The sequence below is a fragment of the Tympanuchus pallidicinctus genome, unplaced genomic scaffold (genome assembly GCF_026119805.1).
Source record: "Tympanuchus pallidicinctus isolate F22 unplaced genomic scaffold, pur_lepc_1.0 scaffold13, whole genome shotgun sequence".
NCBI classification, from domain to species: domain Eukaryota; kingdom Metazoa; phylum Chordata; class Aves; order Galliformes; family Phasianidae; genus Tympanuchus; species Tympanuchus pallidicinctus.
The window spans coordinates 16770249-16788060 of NW_026294648.1; the positions used below are offsets into that span (position 1 = coordinate 16770249).

At 56.1% G+C, this 17812-nt stretch overlaps 1 protein-coding gene across 4 annotated transcripts in view; it reads left to right on the plus strand.

Annotated features, from left to right (window-relative positions):
- NLGN3 (neuroligin 3) overlaps positions 1 to 17812 on the plus strand; it is a 30024-nt gene that overhangs the window by 6824 nt on the left and 5388 nt on the right. The window contains exons 2-6 of one of the 4 annotated variants that reach the window (XM_052673632.1): positions 5934 to 6648; positions 7802 to 7861; positions 12693 to 12752; positions 14907 to 15056; positions 16440 to 16625. In XM_052673632.1, coding sequence (XP_052529592.1) covers positions 6171 to 6648; positions 7802 to 7861; positions 12693 to 12752; positions 14907 to 15056; positions 16440 to 16625 — 934 coding nt within the window. In that variant the 5' untranslated portion in view covers positions 5934 to 6170. The other 3 variants (XM_052673633.1, XM_052673636.1, XM_052673635.1) reach the window with 3 other exon arrangements.

Here is a 17812-nt window from a genome sequence, read left to right on the forward strand (position 1 = left end):
CTGGCTGGGGAGCAAGTGAGTGTGTGTCTGTGCCAAGCCGTGGCATTGTGTTTGCTGTTTAGACAGTGGTTCTCATTAGCCTCTGCCCCTGCAGAGAAGCACTTGTGAACTGAATCTGTGGAAGCAGCAAGGTGAGGGAGAGAAAAGCCGCTGCCGTTTCTTTGTGCTGAGATCAGGGATGCGGCAACGTGAGATAATCCAGATTATTCCTACCCAGAACGTGGCACCGAACGGCCTACTTCCAGCAGCTGTCTGTGAGCAGCACAGGAGCCTGGCAGCCCACCAAGAGGCTGCTGCTGCCCTCTTCGCAGCCAGAATCCGTCCCGTGGAGCCTCTTGCTAACACGGAGCAGATGCTGGCTGTGCACGTGGCCCCAGCTTTCTGCACGCTCCTGGGGCGCAGTGAGTGGGAAGGTCAGTCGCAGTCGAGCCCAGCTCAAGGTGAACGGACCCGAGCCCAAACTGCCCAGGCTTTCAAGCACAGTTGTCCTCCAGTCCTCTATCGAGGCCGCCAGCTGCTCGCATTGGCAGTATGGGCGCTGACCGCCCCGCTGTCCCCACTGCAGCGCTCACTGCCTGTCCTTCAGCAGTACTGCCATTCTGCCTAGTGATGCTGAGCAACTTCCTGCATTTTTTGGAGCTTCTGGTGCTAAACCGGAGCTGGAAAGGAGCCAGGCTATGCCACCCACTGGGTTTGTGCCTTCTGGAGCAGACAGGAGCAGGGCATCAAACGATGCGCTGGATTCGACACCAAAAATATCTGAAAAGGCTGCAGTGTGGGCGAGGAGAGGGCTGCTTTCCTCCTGGTGTCCTTCCCGAGGCAGCAGGCTCTGCTCCTTCGTGAAGGACCTGCTGTCACAGCAGGAGGCCATTGGCACCGCAGCAGAAGTAGCACTGCAATCCTGTTTCTAAAGATCTGGCGTAATGTTTTTTTTCTATTCTGAATGGGAGCTCTCGAGGATTTTGGCACGTGTCTGGGAGTTGTCAGAGAGCTTCTGTCCCGTGTGTGTTCCTGCAGTGCTGAGGAACTGAACTGACACTCCTCGTGAGGTCTCTTGTCTTCTCCCCAAGGCAATGGATGCGCAGTGAAGTGTCTCGTAGGCTTCTGGTGCTCAGCTTTTGTTTAAGCATTGTGATGCTGTGGGTAGAAGTTAGGAAAGGCAAGTCACAGGGAAGCACCTGGTGATTGGAAGCAAATGAGGGTGAGGTTTGTGGCTGCTTTTCTTCTGAGCCACCGGCGTGACTGTGGTGCTGAGCTCTAGGAGGTCGTGCAGATGATGCTGGGCTCTGGGGAAGACCTGCAGAGCACAGAGGACAGCTGTGGTGAGCTGCGCTCTGCTGGGAGGCTCCCAAAGTGCTCTGCCCCATCAGAGCCTCCCAAATGCTGCCAGTTTCATGGCCAAGATGGCTGTTGTTTGCCTGGATGGCATCAAACAGAGGGCAGGGACAGAACAGGCCAGTCAGGGTAATGCAAAGTGTGTGGGACCATGCAGGAGGGACTCAAAGGTATAAGTTGGAGGTAAGGAAGAATTTCTTCTTTGAAAGAGCAGTGCTGCACTGCCACAGGCTGCCCAAATCACTGTCTGTGGAGATGTTCCAGAACCATGGGGATGTGACAGAGGGACGTGGTTATGGGCACGGTGGTGTGGGTTGGGGCTGAATGAATCCATGATTGTAAGGTGTCACTTGTGTCACTTGGTCCTTCCACCTGCCCTGCGGTGCCCTTTGTGGAAATTGTGCCTTCGCCTTTTCCTACTGCACGCCTGTCTTTCCTTTCTTAATGTGAATTTGTCTCCTGCCCAGCACCAAGTTCAGCATCAGACTGTTCTGGGTGGGTTTTTTTGGCAGCAGCCTTTACATGTTATAAAGCTGCATCTGCTGACACGTCTGGTCTGCACCAGCACCAGTCTCCCAGGCTTTTGTTTGAGGCCGTGCTCCCTGGGCTTTCTTGTGGCCTTGCTGGTCTTCTGTGGTCCATCTCAGCTGGCCCAAATCTTTTGAGGGAGTGAAGTGGCTCTTCAGAGGAGAACATCATAATTGCTTCATGTATCTTTACAAGCTGGAGGAAAGCAGAATAATTAAAGGCACTTCATACGTCTTTATAAGCTGTCCTTTCTCTCATCCTTCTGTACTTGCCTGACAGTGACGTGCTGGCTCATGCTCCATCTGTGCAGCCCTGTGACCCTTCTGGCAGCAGTGCTGTTGCCTTTTCTCCCCCAGCCCACATTGACGCCGTTGGTTTCTCCCATCAGCGATAGCTGGCTGTGCCCATCCCCTCTGAGCCCTTGTTCCAGCCTGTCTGTTGTGTTCCAGCCCTGGCCTCCGAAGCACTGGGTGACGAGTGCAGATTTTAAAATGTACTCTGTTCTGTCCTTTACATCACGCAGGGAAAAGCTGGGCGGTGGCAGCAGCAGGGCAGACCTGCCTGAAGCCCTGTGCATCTCCTCTTAGTGTAGCGAGACCCACGGCTGACCACTATTAGTGTGCACGAGCTCTGGGGCACAGGGACACATCAGCACAGTGGTGCTGCAGCTTCTGTGCTCTGTGGGGTTTCTGTAGCATCGCTGACCAGGCACTGGCGAAGGTGTGGATCCAGCTCATCTGGCTGGCGCGGGGACGCCGGCTGTGCATCTGCAACCGCAGCTTGGCGGGATCCGCCTGCTCAGGTTTCCATGGAGAGCGTCTTGTTGTTGGGGAGGGAGCAGCCTGGCAGACAGTACAGTCATGGAAATACCGATACAGCGTTTGTTTTCCAAGATGCATGAATAAAATCATTAACAGTTAGCAGTCTCACTTCCTCCGCTCACACCACCCGCCCTCGGCGGTCTGGCAGGACGACCCGGGATGCCCGCGGTGCCTTTATTCTCCAGGCTCCTCGCTCACACGCTCATCTTGGTACCCCCAGCTTGGCTGCATCTGCCCGAGCGAGCCGGGTCTCACTTCCAGTTGGCAGCCTCCATTTCCTACTGGCAGCCTCGACCACTCGCGGGAGCAGCAGCAGAAGCCTCGGGCAGCTCATCCTGGGGACACTTAGCTGCCACGTCTCATGGGACGCAGTGAACCTTCCTCAGAGGGAACGTCTCAGCTCAGGTCTCTGTTACTGCACGTGCTTGGGAAGGCTGGTGAAGTTCCACTAGCAGAGTGGAGGCGGCCATGTGGGGCTCCTGCGTCCAACAGCACTGCTGGCGGCTGAGCCCTCGGTGGAAAGGGCTGAGCGCTGGTGTTCATGGCAGTCTGTCAATATTAAATTAAGGCTAAATTCCCATCCTAAATGTTATGTTAACATGAAGTTACAGCGGAGAGCGCAGAGCGCAGAACAGCAATATGAGGGTAAGATGTGTTCCGGGGGTATTGTAATCATCCCAAATGAGGCATTTGAAACCCAGGGAGTTCCAGATTTAGGGTTTGCATCGTTTCTGTTTTTGTAATTGAAAAACAGTCCAAACATAGGAAGGCTTAGGAGCGTGTTGCTGAGATTGTTTGGGTGCCTTTATTCTGCGCTGCGGGGACATGGGCAGATGGAGGAAAAAGGTCTTTAAAAAATGATGGAACCAAATCTGGAATTACAAATGTGAAAATAGCGTGATCTGGATTTTATTGTTAGCGTGTTGTGGCTCTCCAAGGTAACATTAGGGTTGTTGGGTCTTGACTGTGCATTTCTGTATCAGGACATGTTTGGCTATTGCTAATGCAACTCACCTCTAATGCTTCACAAAGCTCATAATTTGAGACAATTGCAAATCCTGGAGCATAATTTTATTTGTGTTATGGATGTGTACTTGGAACTTTAATTCTGTCATAACAGACTTTTTTTCCCTGTTTTTTAAGAGCTGCTAAAGAAGCCACGAGTGAGGATTAGAATATCATAATAACCGAACTCCAGAGGGCTGTAGGAAGAAGCATGTTTCAGTTATGGACTCTTTGTCCTGGTGACCCACGGATCCACAAGGGTGGGAGGTGGGTGGTGAATTCAGCCCTGATTTTGCGATACCTGGTGCTGTGAGAACCCTCAGCTGAGACATCTGGGAGAAGCCGTGCCCAGGGCAATGCATGGCCATGGCTCTGGCAGAGCATGGAGTCAGGGAAGCCCCAGGGCTGCGGTGTGTGTCCTCCTGCAGAGGGAGAGCAATGGCTGGGCAGTGAAATGGCTCTTCTGGGAGTCACGGTTGCTATCAAAGCTGCCTGTAGCTTCCAGGCGTGCCAATGAGATATGACAGTCATTAATAATTTGGCTTCATCCTAACATGTGTCATCCAAAGGAACCTGGGCAGATGATGTAGGCTGGATATCTTGCCTTCCAGCAGCGCTGCACACAGCAGTGGAGTCTGAAGCAGCTCCAGAGCCCACGCAAGAACGCAGCGACTGCAGCGTGCTGTGGGGGCCCAGTCTCATTGCACCCTGCAGTGCTGCAAGGCAGAGTTCAGTGTTGTGCTGAAGCACTGCAGAGAATGTTGGATGAATGATGGCTTTTTTCTGGAGCTGGGGCAGTGACGGCAGCGCTGGCAGTGGTTCAGTAGCAGCAGAGCTCGGGGTGTCAGAACACCTCGCCTGCCTCCCTCTATGCTTCTTTTGCTCCTGTGTTGTGTTTCACAGGCCTCAGCCCCTGTTTTGGTGATAGAACACCAGTGTAGGTCTTCTGCCCAGGTCTTGGGTGTTGCAGTGGGCGCAGCCACTCCTTGCTGCTGAACCTCCCCCCCCCTCCCCCATCTGGAACTGCTGCTTGTCTGCAGGCTGTGGAGCACGTCTGCTTTCCCAGCCTTGCTGCTCAGGCAGAGTGGATGCAGCAACATGATTTTCTGGGTTGAGTGTTTCTTATTATGCCTGTCAGACACTGATTTCTGAGCCTGTTGTGTTCCCTGGGCATACCAGGAGGGCAGGCACAGCACAGGCCCATTTCCTTAATGACCGGCAGTGAATTGCCTGCACATGTGCAGTGCAGATTTGAGACGCCCTCCATGTATTTTTTTTTTTTCTCTGCGGATTTTCCCCGTTGGATGAGGTGTTCTCCATTTGTGGAGTCCCTGCCCAGCTGAGCCTTTAACAGAGCGTCTTCCTTCCATCTGCACACAGCCCTTATTTTGTGCTCCAATTATTCCAAGGCAGCTCCCACTCCCCTCCGAGCTTTGGAGAGATTTACCAGGTGGGCACCTGAGGATGTTCTGGGGCAAAATGGAGGTGCCCTGTCGCTGCTGCCATCCCTGTCAGGGTAAGGAGATGTGGCTGAGATAAGGCCAGCAGCCTCTGCTCCCCTCCCCACGCAGTGCCCTCAGCAGTGCACAGGCACCCGGTGAGGCCAGGATGTGGCCTCTCACCAATGCTGGGAGCTCATGGGTGAATGTGGCACATGGAAGGGAGCTGGGGGGAGGCGGGGAGGCCCTTACATAAGCCCTGCATGCAGCAGGAGGAGCAGGGAGGGGAAGGGCAGTGCGCTGAGAATCCAGGCAGCCTCCAGCGAGGGCTCCCCAGGAGCAGCTCTGTGCTGACTCCCTGGCCTTGGCCATCTACCCATTATCCGTGTCCCCCACCGCCCTGCCTGGGGTGACGTGGAGGGGCTGCAGGACTGAAGCAGTGGCATGGAGGGAATGTGGCCCTGGGGCACTCTGGCTGTCGCTGTCTTGCTCACCCTGCACTTTGCACTGTGGTGCTGGGAATCCCTTGGTGGAATGGATGGGCTCCATGTGTGCAGATGGGTGCCGTCTGTGTGTCTGCACGTGCTTGGGGCATATTGGCAGCTCCGTCTCCCGGAGCACCTTGGATGTTCCCCTGCATCTCAGCCATGGTTCTCACCTGGGGAGGTAAGCGCTGGCTCCTTCCCTAAAGCAGGACAGGGGCTTCTGAACAGGGTATTACTTTGTGTCCAGGTAAGATTGGGTGCCCACAGCTCTTCCACCCTTTCCAAGATGTCTGCTGTTAATTCCCTCCATCTCTCCACAGCATCAGCAATCCCTGCCAAGTCGGGCCATTTGAAGGGGGACCACAGCAGGCAGCTTGCAGGCTCTGAGAAGCAGTGACAAGTCTCTCCAGATCAGCGTCCCTGAGTCGCTGGGTTCTCCTGCCCCACGGATTTGGCTGTTCCTTCTGGACAAACCGGAGGCTTGCTGTCATGGGGATGCACTGAACCCTCACCCCAGGAGCTTCAGGCCTGGATGTTGGTGCTGCACCTCCCAGACGATGTGGCTGATACTCTGGAGAAGCCCTCTCTTGCCCCCTGTTCTCCAAGTGCCTGAGCTGGTGGCCAGCTGGGACCTGCGTCTCGCCCTCTGGGTCCTGAGCTTTGCCTCGGTGGTTGTGCGCATGGAGGGCCAGGTCTACTCTCCCACTGTCAACACTCACTATGGGAAGCTACGGGGGGTGCGTGTGCCACTACCCAGTGAGATTTTGGGACCCGTGGATCAGTACCTGGGGGTGCCTTACGCCGCCCCCCCAGTTGGGGAGAAGCGGTTCATGCCTCCAGAGCCACCTCCCTCCTGGTCAGGCATCAGGAACGCTACCCACTTCTCGCCAGTCTGCCCCCAGAACATCCACAACGCCGTCCCTGAGATCATGCTGCCCATCTGGTTTACCTCCAACTTGGATATTGTGGCCACCTACATCCAGGACCCCAACGAGGACTGTCTGTACCTCAACATCTACATCCCCACGGAGGATGGTGAGTCCCCGGTGGGGCACCTGCAGGAGCGAGCGCTCTGGGAGGGTAAGGGGGGCTGCCCTGCCCCTATCCCTGCCCAGCAGCGGTTGGTCTCACTTGGGTGTTGTGTTTGAAGCATGTGGTTGTGGACCCTGCAGCATGCTGTCTGTTTGTGGAAAGCTTCCTCTGGCCACTCAGCTTGCCCTCAGCTGCCATCTTTGTCTCGCGTGCTCCTGCCCCTCCACGCCTCTCGGTTTCCCCTTCTTTCTTCCTCCACCTCCATGGCATTGTCACGGGTTCCTTTCTTGTGTTGCTAAATCTGAATCAGACTCTCTGACTGCAGATCCACAGAGTGACAAGCTGGTTTGTGCTCCCCAGGCGCCGAGTGCCAGGTTCTGTCTTGAGTTGGTTCGGGTTTGTCCTTCCTCCCTTTTCCCACCCCCAGGTCCATGTGCTAGCCGTGGCCACAGGCTGTGGCCGCTGCTGGGAGGAACACTCTGCCTCTCGTGGGGCTGGGCTGCTCATGCCAAGAAGGGAACACAGAGCCCTTTTTGGTGGCACAGGAGCCCTTTCTGGGGGATTCTGGTGCAGGCAGGAGGCTGGGGGACATTGCAAAGTAGCTGCGGCCTAGTGTGTCACGGCTAGGCCTAGTGCAGTGTGCTGCAGCCTAGTGCAGTGTGCTGAGGCCTAGCATAGTGTGCTGAGGCCTTGTGCAGTGTATTGTGGCCTAGCGCAGTGTGCCGAGGCCTAGCGCAGGGTGCCACAGCCTAGAGCAGGCCTGGTCCTGCGGTGGTGAGGCCGAGCGGCACTGCCTGCCTCCTGTCTAATCTTTTCCTCCACAGGACATCCCACCTGAACCGTAAGTAGAGGGCAGAGGAGGCAACGCTCTGCCCATGCGCCTGCCATAGCCTCACCACCGCGGGAGCCCTGGGGGGAGCAGGGCAGGACGCTCAGAGCAGGCCCTGCCTCACCGGCTCCACTCCTCCATCCCGGGGGGTCTCAGCTGCACCTTCCCAGCATGGCAGGCCCAGAGTTTTCCTCCCACAGCGCCGCTCCCCACCCACCTCCTGCGGTCCCCGGGGCGGCGGGGGGGTGGCAGCGTGGTTGTGATTGCATGCCCACTCCCAGCCGGTGGAGCCTCCTGTTATTTTGTAGTCTTTTATTCATTTTACAGTAAAACGGATTTCCAAGGAATGCACCCGAAAGCCCAACAAGAAAATATGTAGGAAAGGAGGTATGTAGCAAGCCGACCGGCAGAGAGGCACAGAGAGGAAAGAGAGAGAGAGTGAGAGAGTGCGAGGGTGCCTGTCGGTTCTCTCTGGCCCCGCGGCGTGCTCCTCTCTGTGCTGCAGCTGCCCACGGGCCCCAAGCAGCCCTGACCACTGCTGCCCGCTTCCCACTTGCCTCCACCCGGGGCTGCAGATGGGCTCGGGGTCAGGGCAGAGCAGGATGCTCCCTTTGCTCCAGGCCTTTCAGAACAGCTGAGCCCACACTCCCCAGGCTTCTGGGCATGAAGAGCTCCTGAAGAGACCTCTTCCCTTAGGGCTGGAGCGGCTGTGTCTCTCACCTCTTTGCCCAGAGGTGGCAAGTACCTTCCTCCCATCCCCAGATTCTGACCCACTCAGGGGAGCATCTGGGTTTAGAAGGAGATCGAGCTCTTCTCCCTTTGCATGCATGGTCAGCTGCAGCCAGAGCTCTGCCGTTAGAGTATCACTCCTCACCTGACCAGGTAATGGCTGCCATGTTCTTTCCCAGTCTCTTCTCTGCCCTTGGCTGTGCTGATGGGGCTACTTACATGCATACATACATACACACGTGCACATGCTCACAGACGGGGCTGTGCAAGCTCAGGATCTGCTCTCCACCCCCTCACATTGCACTCTTCCTGAGCTGCAGCCTCCCAGAGGTGGCAGAGCATTTCCAGAGCAGACACAGCTCTGCTTTGTCTCACTGCTGTCTCCAGGGCCATGCAGGGCTCCTCCTGCTGCACTGCAGCTTGGGTCCCTGGAATGATCCAAGTTGATCCCCTGTGCCATGGGCCAGGGAGCAGAGACCTGCAAACCAGATCCTCCCAGTCTGTGGTCAGACAAGGTGTTCCCTCGATCCCACTGCCCATCCTGCACAATCAGGCATAGCCCAGGCTGCTCCCTGCATCACTCCATCCTCCCTGCTGCCCTGAGATGCCCATCACTAGGCCAACCAGCTCTTCTGAAAGGTGCAGGAGGGAGTGTCCTGCCAGGCTGGAGCTGCCTTCCCTACCTTCCCACTGCCATCCTGGCTGTCCTACACAGTGGGTCCTCCACTCCCACTGCTTTTCTCTTCATGACCCCATGTTTGGTGGGTCTGGCACAGCTGGGCTCAGAGGTTTGGGGAGCTCTTTCCTTCCAGCGACTATTCTTTTTCCTTCCCCCTCTGAATTCTGTCGTTTGGTTTCTTTGCTTTGCTTTTCCTGTCGCTGTCCTGGCTATTCACACGCCATCTCTCTGAGTGCCAAGGCTGCCTCTGAAAGGGCTGGCGCATTAAGGAGTCTCTGCACGCTGCCTCCGGCGCAGGCTGTGCCAGCGACACCGAGCCACTTCAAAGTGCTTCCTTCCCTGGCCCCTCTGGGACTGGAGTCCCCATGGGAGCTCCTGAGGGCCTGGGTTAAGGCAGGAGAAGGGGTGGCACAAGGCACGATGAAGCACCTCAGGCACATTCTCCCTCTGGTTTTGCCCTGCGGCAGCTCTGCTCGATGGCACTTCCTTTGCAGTCTCTCCGTGGATGCATTTGGTGGCCCAACTGCGGGTCCCCGCGTGGAAGAGGCTCTCAGGGAGCTGGCGGGGATGTGCCTCTGCCCCGCTGACTCATGGACAGGCAGAGCCAGCGATTTGGGCACCCAGGCGTGACACACGGAGGATTAAAGCACCCAGACGCTGCTGCTGCCCTTCAGCTCCGGCCACTGCACTGGTGTCTGTTGACTCGAATTAATTGAATAACTTGTGAAGAGGCACTGAGGCTTCCCCTCTCCCCCGCACCCTCCCCGCTTCTGTTTAGCTCGGAATGTCCTGGGGATGCAGTGTGAGGATAACACACCCGCAGTGCTTGTTTGTTCAGACTTGGTGCCATTTGACCATTGACTTGTTCAGGAATACTCCCGATTATTATTTCTAAGGCCATTTTGTGTGTGACCGGTCAATAAGCTCTCCTCTCACAGAGCAGGAGGCCGTGTGCTGTGTCGGTGGTTTGGAATGCCTCAGCTCCCACCTTGCCGTGGCTGTCATTTCATAGCAGCCAAAGGGCTGAGAATTTGTCAGCACTTATCCCTGCCTCCACAGGACAAAAAATGCCCCTGTCTCCCATTTGGGCGCATACTGGTCCCTCTCTTGGGCAGGGCAGCAGTGCCTTGGGATTAATTAGCCGTGCTCTGTGCAGAGGATCTGCCAGCGCCTAGCTCAGCTGCTGCTCGTGTTTTGCTGTGAAAATGAAGCTCTGCCCACCAGAGAGCGCGTACGTGCACACAGCGTAGGGTCTATGGATGCCTCTCTGGCATGGCTGGGGACTCGCTGCCACCTCTGTGCCCTGCTACTTCAGAGTGCGACGCTCAGAAGTGAGACTCACCATTTGTGCCAGCCCGGGTGCTTTTGTGGAGCTCCTGGAGGATGGAAATGGCTCCCCCGCATTGCTCAGGGGCAGGGAGGGACGGGGCAGCATGGAGGAAAGGCTCCGTGGATGCCACTGGATGCAGCTCCTGCTCCTCTCTTAGCTGAGCACGATGGCTGTAAGCAGCTGAGATCCCTGCCCTCTTTATCGCTGTTTGCACTGGCGTCAGCACTATTGCAACAGTTTGCTTAAGATAGTATAAATCTGGTGCAGATGCTCCTGTTTAAGGAAAACTGATTTTATTTTTTTTTTTTTTACTAAACTTGAGCTTAAATCTTCCTAGGGACTTCAGATAAGAGCATACATCCTTCCTATCAGCCTGAACAGTGTCACTCCACAGTCAGCTTTCAGTTAAGCAGCGTAACAGGCACTCACACGAGGTGAGCAGAATGAATTTTTGATGGGCGAGGAGAGCAGGAACCACAAGAGCTTTGTTTTTTTCCCAGCACCAAGAAGCTCAAAGCAAGGCAGGGCCCTGAGGGCGGCCAGGATGGCAGCACTGGGCTGGGGGCTGCAGCCTACAGCAATGCAAAGAATATCTCACAGCAGTGGCCTTGAATGCAGTAAAAGCAGACATAGGGAGGTGAGAGAGCAAAGTGCAAGAAAGGCGTGGAAGCACTTAATCTGTAATTTCTCTTATGAGCTGTGGAGCAATGGTGGGTAGTTGTAGAGGTGAGTGACAGAGCTGGACTTGTTACAGCTGTGTTATCAGCTGCTGGCAGAAAGGCTGCTTGGCTGCAGAAACTGCTGCTGGCAGGAGCAGGACCCCCAAAACACTGCCATCCTGGCACCATGCTGCCAGTGGGGATGGTTCTGGGTTTGCACTCACCTCACAGACATCCCATCTCTTTTCAGAGTCCCCCAGTGCATCACTTTCACCCCATTTCCCATTGTTGCTTTCCAATGTTCTCTGAAGTTGCCTCCTCCTTACGAGGCTCGGGTTCTTTCAGCCTTATTATCCCTGCCTTCACCGATCCCCACGCTGCCAGGGCAGCTGCCCTCATCCAGATCCATCCCCATGCAGTATTCCCATCAGAGAGTACCCACTGCCCTCCCACAGCTCGGAAGCACAGGGCAGATGAAGGATTGCTGCCTGTAGCATTCATTAGAGAAAATCCCTCTCCCTGTGCATTACCAGGAGGCAGGAGCAGTGCTGCACAGGTTCATTGCTTAAGTGCTTTCTGGGCTTGCAGCTCTCTAACAAAGATGCACTCGGTCAAGCCTGAAGCCTCCACTCCAGCTCCTGCCTGCAGTCAGGCTGGGGCCTCTGTGTGTGGCGGGGTGCAGCAGGACAGAGGCATTGAGGCTGTGTGGGCTGAGGCTGGAGGAGGCAGGAGTGCTGGGTTAGAAGGCGAACCTGCAGAACATCAAGTGCCTCTGGAGATGTCCCTGCCCCGGGGCAGGCTGCTCTGCCCAACCCGTGCCCAGTATTTGTCATGCCTCTCCTTAACCTCCTCCCCAGACCATCTTCCACTGTTCTTCTGCCCTTTCTGCCAGAAAACTTTTCTTTACTGTCTGCCTTGTGTGGCTCCGCCAGCCACTGCCCAGTGGAGCAGAAGTCACTCCCTTTGTCACTGCTGGGCCTTGCCCTGCCTGGGGAGGCTGCAAGCACAGCTCCCTGCTGTCAGCACTGGCCTCGTCTTCCTCAAACTTTGCTCTCCTGATGGATTTCCTAGACATCTGGTCCTTGCTCCTCTGTCCAGAAAGTCATGGCACGGAGCACTGTGCTCCCCTCTCATACCCCAAGTTTGTGCTCTGAGCAAGGTGAGGCTGCTCTCCCCAACCAGGCTTTTGGGTTCTCTCTACAACAAAAGGCATTTGCACTTGCCCTGATGGAGCTGCCCCGTGGGCAAGTCAGGCAGAGCTGGGCAGATAGGATCGGGGCTCTGGGACCGTGCTGGTGCCCAGTGCAACCCACAAAGGCATTTAGGACATTAGAAAGACGGATGGTTTTTGCAAGCTGCCGTCACAAGCTGGCAGTTTACAGCACAGGGCGATGGGCAGGGCTGTGGGCTGACCTGACTCTTCGGCTGTGCTGGTGGCAGATGAGGACACGGCTTTGGGATGCTCCCAGCCCCTGCACCCTGGGGAGGAGCTGGGAAGGGCCCGGGGAGCAGCAGCACAGCACTGTGGCACCGGGGCAGCCTTGTGCCCTCCGTGCCGTGGCTCTGGGAGAGGTGCAGTGTGAGTAGCCAGCAGTGCTGTGGGGCGCAAGCCTGGCCCCACCAGCTCTGCTATCACGCTATTTTTGAATTCTCTTTTGTGTTTTTTTTTTCTTTTGTTGGTTTTTTTTCTGTTGTTGTTGTTGTTTTGTTTTTCTCCTTTTTTTTTTTTTTTTTTCCTTTTTCTTTCTTTTTTCTTTCTTTTTTTCTTTCCTGTTGTTTTTTGTTTTTTTTTTTTTCTGTCTCCTCGTGTTTGGTCCCTAGGAGCCAGCGCTAAGAAACAGGGAGAGGACTTAGCGGATAATGACGGGGATGAAGACGAAGGTATTTCTGTGCTCGAGGCTGCCACTGCATGACACGCAAAGCAACTCCGTATGCCCGCCATCCGCTGCCATCCCCAGGGAGCCCCGTGTGTGTCTGTCTCAGCGCTGGGCAGCTGCGCGGGGCGGGGGGCAGGGGGGCCGGCTGTGCAGGGCTCAGCCCCATCCTCTCCTCCTGGGGAAGCTTTGAGGTCGTGCTGCAGGAGAAGTTTGCTGGCTGCCCCGCTCCGCTCGAGCGAGGGCCGGGAGGAAGCATGGCAGCTTGGGAGCAGAGGAGCCCTCGGGCACCTGGGCCCATTTCACCCCGAGCCCGGTCATATTCCACCTCCAGCCTCATCCCTCCAGACTTAGCGATGCACGACGGGAGCCTGCACTCTCCCCTCCCACCTGCTTCCAGTATGGGACAGAAGCATGGACACCCGTGCCACCGATCTGTGCCCAGTCCCAGCCGGGTGTGCTGCACCCATTTTTGTTCCTAATGCCAGGTGTTGCTTGTGCCACTTCGTCTGTGCCAGATGAGGCAGAGTGAGTGCAGTGTCAGACGGGTGTGTTTCATTGCCAGCAGGTTAAGAAAGCTGCAGAACAGGCGGTTTTTGGTAACACGGGGCTGCTCGGCCACAGGGCTGGGACTCGGTGTGTTTTGTTGCAGAGATGTGAGGAGGAGGTCAGCCAGGATGCAGCTGTAACACAGTGAGGGCACTGCGACCTCGTGGGCTGTGGAGTGCTGGGGCAGCCCGGAGCCCGTCCTGGCAGATGGCATTTGGGTTCTGGGAAGCAGATGAAAAGCCAGTTCATTGGCAGCAGCAAAACCTGTTGTTTTCTTCCAGTAACCTGTGCCCCAGGATCTCTTGGACCAGGGCATAAACTGGCATCCATCCTAAATGATCTGACTGCAGAAAATCCCTGCATGCCGAATTGTGCCACAAAGATTAGGAGCCATTTTTTCCCTGCTCTGCCTCTACGTTTTAATGCCGATCTGATACAGGGATGGCCCTTCGTGTTTTGGTAGTGGCATATAGCAGTGGGGACAGAGCTGCAAGAATGAGTGCTGGAGCTCTTGGGGTTTCACCCAAGAGGTTTTCCTGGCAGAGCACTGCAGGTTGGCCGCCACGGTGGGGTGTGCAGGGAGGTGGGGATGGAGCTGTGGTCGGGGCAGCTGGAGAGGGTAAGAGCTGTGCCTGGTGCCAGCCAGTGCCCACCAATGCACAGCACTGGGTGCAGGTGAGCACAAAGGAGAGCAAAGTCCATGAGTGCTGGAGAGTTGACACTGCCACTGCGATTTGTGCAGCTGCTTCCATGCGATGTGGGTGAGATGTTCCGCGGGCCCAGCGTGGGTACGGCTGCCCCCAGGACAAGGATAGTGAGGAGAGAGAGACAGCACGGCTGCTCCTCAACCCTAGGCTCCTCCGGTGCTCTCTCCCCAGTCCTCAGGTCCCATTCCCCATCCTCACTCCATGCCTCATGACCTGTCCTCGCCCAGCCTCGGCGCTCACCTCCCCAACACGCACACATGCACGCACTGTCTGCTCATCGCCATGTCTGTGTCCGGGCACTGGGGTGCCATGGGTTCACATCCAGGCAGCCGGCAGATTTCTGCCTCCCTGGGCAATCGGGAAGGTGGGGAGGCGGGTGAGTGAGAGGTGGGAGCACCCACCAGTGCCCCCCCGCCCTCCAGGTCCTGCACACCCCATCCCTGCCCCTCTTCAATGCCAGCTGCCAGCACTTCCGGAGCTGAGGGCTCGGGGCCACGGGGACACAGGGACAAACTCCATGAGCACCCCCAGTCTGTTGGTGCCCTACAGCCACTGTCACCATGAGGGTGCCAGCTCCTGCCTGTCACCAGATCCCGGCTCCAGGGAAGAGCAGCTGGGTGCAGCCGATGCCTCCCCTGCATGCATTGAGACTCTGGGCAGCTGCTGCCCAGGGGACAGCAGTGCTGGGATGGTGATAGTGGCTGCCTACCACCGGGGGGGTTGGGGCCTGGCAGGGTTTAGGAGGTTGGCAGGACTGTGCTATGGCTTTGGGCTCTGGGTTTGGCTGCTGCAGCCCCCTCCCTGGTCCTGGCAGCTGGCATTGCCCTCCTCTCTCTGTGGTCTGCCTCTCGGCAGGGTGCTGCGATCGCCAGCGTGGTCCCGTGTTTAACCTCCTCTCCTTCCAGACATCCGGGACAGCGGGGCCAAGCCAGTGATGGTGTACATCCACGGCGGCTCATACATGGAGGGCACGGGGAACATGATCGACGGCAGCGTCCTGGCCAGCTACGGGAACGTGATCGTCATCACGCTCAACTACCGCGTCGGAGTGCTGGGTACGGGCTGTGCCGCGGGACAGGGCACAGGGAGAGGTGGCCGAGTGCCACGTGGCGGTGCCCACAGCAGCGTGGTCAAGTTCCTGGCACCGGCCACCCAGGCTTTTTTACTCAACCTGGCTCAGCTGAAAGCAAATATTGGTTTGTGGCTAAATAAATAAGAAATGTGTTTAGACAGCATCATCTCCTGAGAGTGCTCACAGCTCTGAGCTGCCAGAGGGTGCTGCCTCACCGCCCTGCGGGTGCCATTAGAGCCAACAGCAGTGCCTGTGCTCCAGCAGCCTGTGTCCAGGGCTAGGGTAGGTTCAGGAGCTCCCCTTACCCTCCATGGGCAATGCACAAGCCCAGATGCATCCCTTGGGGAAAGAAACAGGAGGGCTATAAGGTTGATTTTGCTCTCTGTGGTTTCCTGCAAGATGCACAGAACCGTGCTCGGCCCTCCAAGGGCTTTGCTTGGGAAAAGTCCATCCAAGCAACCTGCAGGCTCTGCTGCTCTCACTCAGCTGGGTCAGGGGCTCAGTGCCCCACACCTGGGCACCACATCCTTCCGACAGCCCCTGTGCCCAACCTTCCTCTTGGGGATGACGGTCACAGATCAGCAGCCTTGCTTGGATTTACCTGATAGAAAATAAGCTTTTCTGACAGAACAAACATACTTGAGACCTTTCGATATTAAAAGTCAGGCCTTTCAGATTGATAGTGCAAATTTAAGAGATCTGAAATACAATCTGAAATCTGACTTAAAAGGTACCATTGGCATCTCCACTGAAGTGCTGCAGTGTGCTGGCAGGCGCACCCAGGTGCCGGAGCAGCACCACTCCCTGCTGCCAGGTAACTCTCAGAGCCATGCCTTTGGCTTCCTGCTTTGAGTCAAGGCAAACAAAACACTGATAGCTTATCTTGGGTGTTACCTTTACTATTGAAAGCATTTCTCAGCATCTTCCTCACTGAAAGTTTTTGCATTTTAAGCTGCAGTCAGTTCCTTTCTGCCCAGCCCACCTCCTTACATTTATAGTGCCTCCTCCAGACCATGCCATTCCATGGGAAGCATTGGCTGTGCATGCACACTGCTCCCTGGCGCTCTCAGCTTTCCTTGGAGCATCCCTTGGAGATGTCCTGGCCTGTTGTTAGTGTGGCTGGTGGTCGGGGTAGGGCAGAGCTCATGCCCATCGCCCTGTCTCTGCCTGGAGTTGCTCCATCTCACCCCTCAGCCCCTCACCCACATGTGAGCAGCACTTTAATATCCCCACTCCAACCACAGCAGCCACAGAACCCCACTGGTCATGACGAGACGGGATCCCATAGGCTCTTCCCTAGGCTCAGGAAAGGGTGGGAGATCGGCCTGCTTCCCCCATCACTAACAGGGCTCTGCTTCACTCTCAGGGTTCCTGAGCACAGGGGACCAGGCTGCCAAGGGCAACTACGGGCTGCTGGACCAGATCCAGGCGCTGCGTTGGGTCAGTGAGAATATTGCCTTCTTCGGCGGCGACCCTTTGCGCATCACCGTCTTCGGTTCCGGCATCGGCGCCTCCTGCGTCAGCCTGCTCACCCTGTCCCACCACTCAGAAGGTAGGTGCCAGGGGTGCCGAGGAATTCGTGTTGGAGTAGAGGCAAAGGTGGGTGTGAGCCTGCAGGGGAAATGAGGCCCCATGGTACCGGAGCGGAGATCTGGGTGTGCTGAAATTTGCACAACGCAGATGGAGGTGATGGGGTTGATATCGCATTGTAAATACGGTGGAGTGTTTGCTCAAGATAAAGAAAGGAATTGTTTATGCTGCGAGATTGTGCTGGTGTAAGAGCAAATGCATATAGAACACCTGTGAATAAATTTACATTGAAAAGTGGAAAAAAGATTTTCAGCCAACTGAGAAGAGCTGTTCTGCCTTTAACTTCCTAAAGAAAGTGGTACGAGGAAAACCTGAACTGAGCGTGGCCCACAGGACACCAGACTGCCAGGGAGTAGTTCTATGGGGCACATACATGATAGTTAACCTCATGTAGTACCACATCCCTGCGTGTGGGCACAGGACATAGGGGCAGTGGGCAACAGTGCTCCTCAGAAACGCAGGCAGGCACAATAAAATGACACCTCACACTGAAGAGCTGCAGCCCTGCTAGAGAGCCTGGGAACAGTGCACAAAGAAAGGAAACTTTCAGAAAGTCAGCACGTGGCAGAGGAGCTGATCAGCCTTCCCTTGGGAGGACGAAGGATGGACTGATCACCCCAAACTTTAAAGTAGCAGTGATTTCAGCCCAGACTGCTACAAAAGTATCTGCACCAGAGCCAGCAGCGCCATCCGGTTTGTAGCATTTGGTTTGAAGGGTGCAGCTTGGAGGTGCCACGTCCAGCACATGGCAAAGATGGGATTGCAAAGAGGTAAAAGGTTTGGAAACAAGAAGGAAGGTGAAGCTGCGGTGGCCCAGGATAGGTCTGCTCTGAGTAAACTGCTTTCCTTGCTGCCCCAGGATCTCAGGACATTTGTGATCAGTCCATGCTCCTCCACGAGTGCCCAGTGCCCAAAGTCAGTGCCTCTGCTCTGCACAGTGCTCCGTCCTCCTGCTGACCCTGAGCAGGATGCTGCTGGGGATGTCACCCCATCTTCAGGTCACTTGTGCAAACACGATTGGGTATCAGGAGGAGACACTTTCTATGGTAAAACCAGGAAATGCTTTGCATGAGTAGTCTGGGAAATCTGGTGTTGTGTGATGAAGGAGCAAGGGTGGATCTCTGCAGATTCCTGAGCAGCAGGATGGGC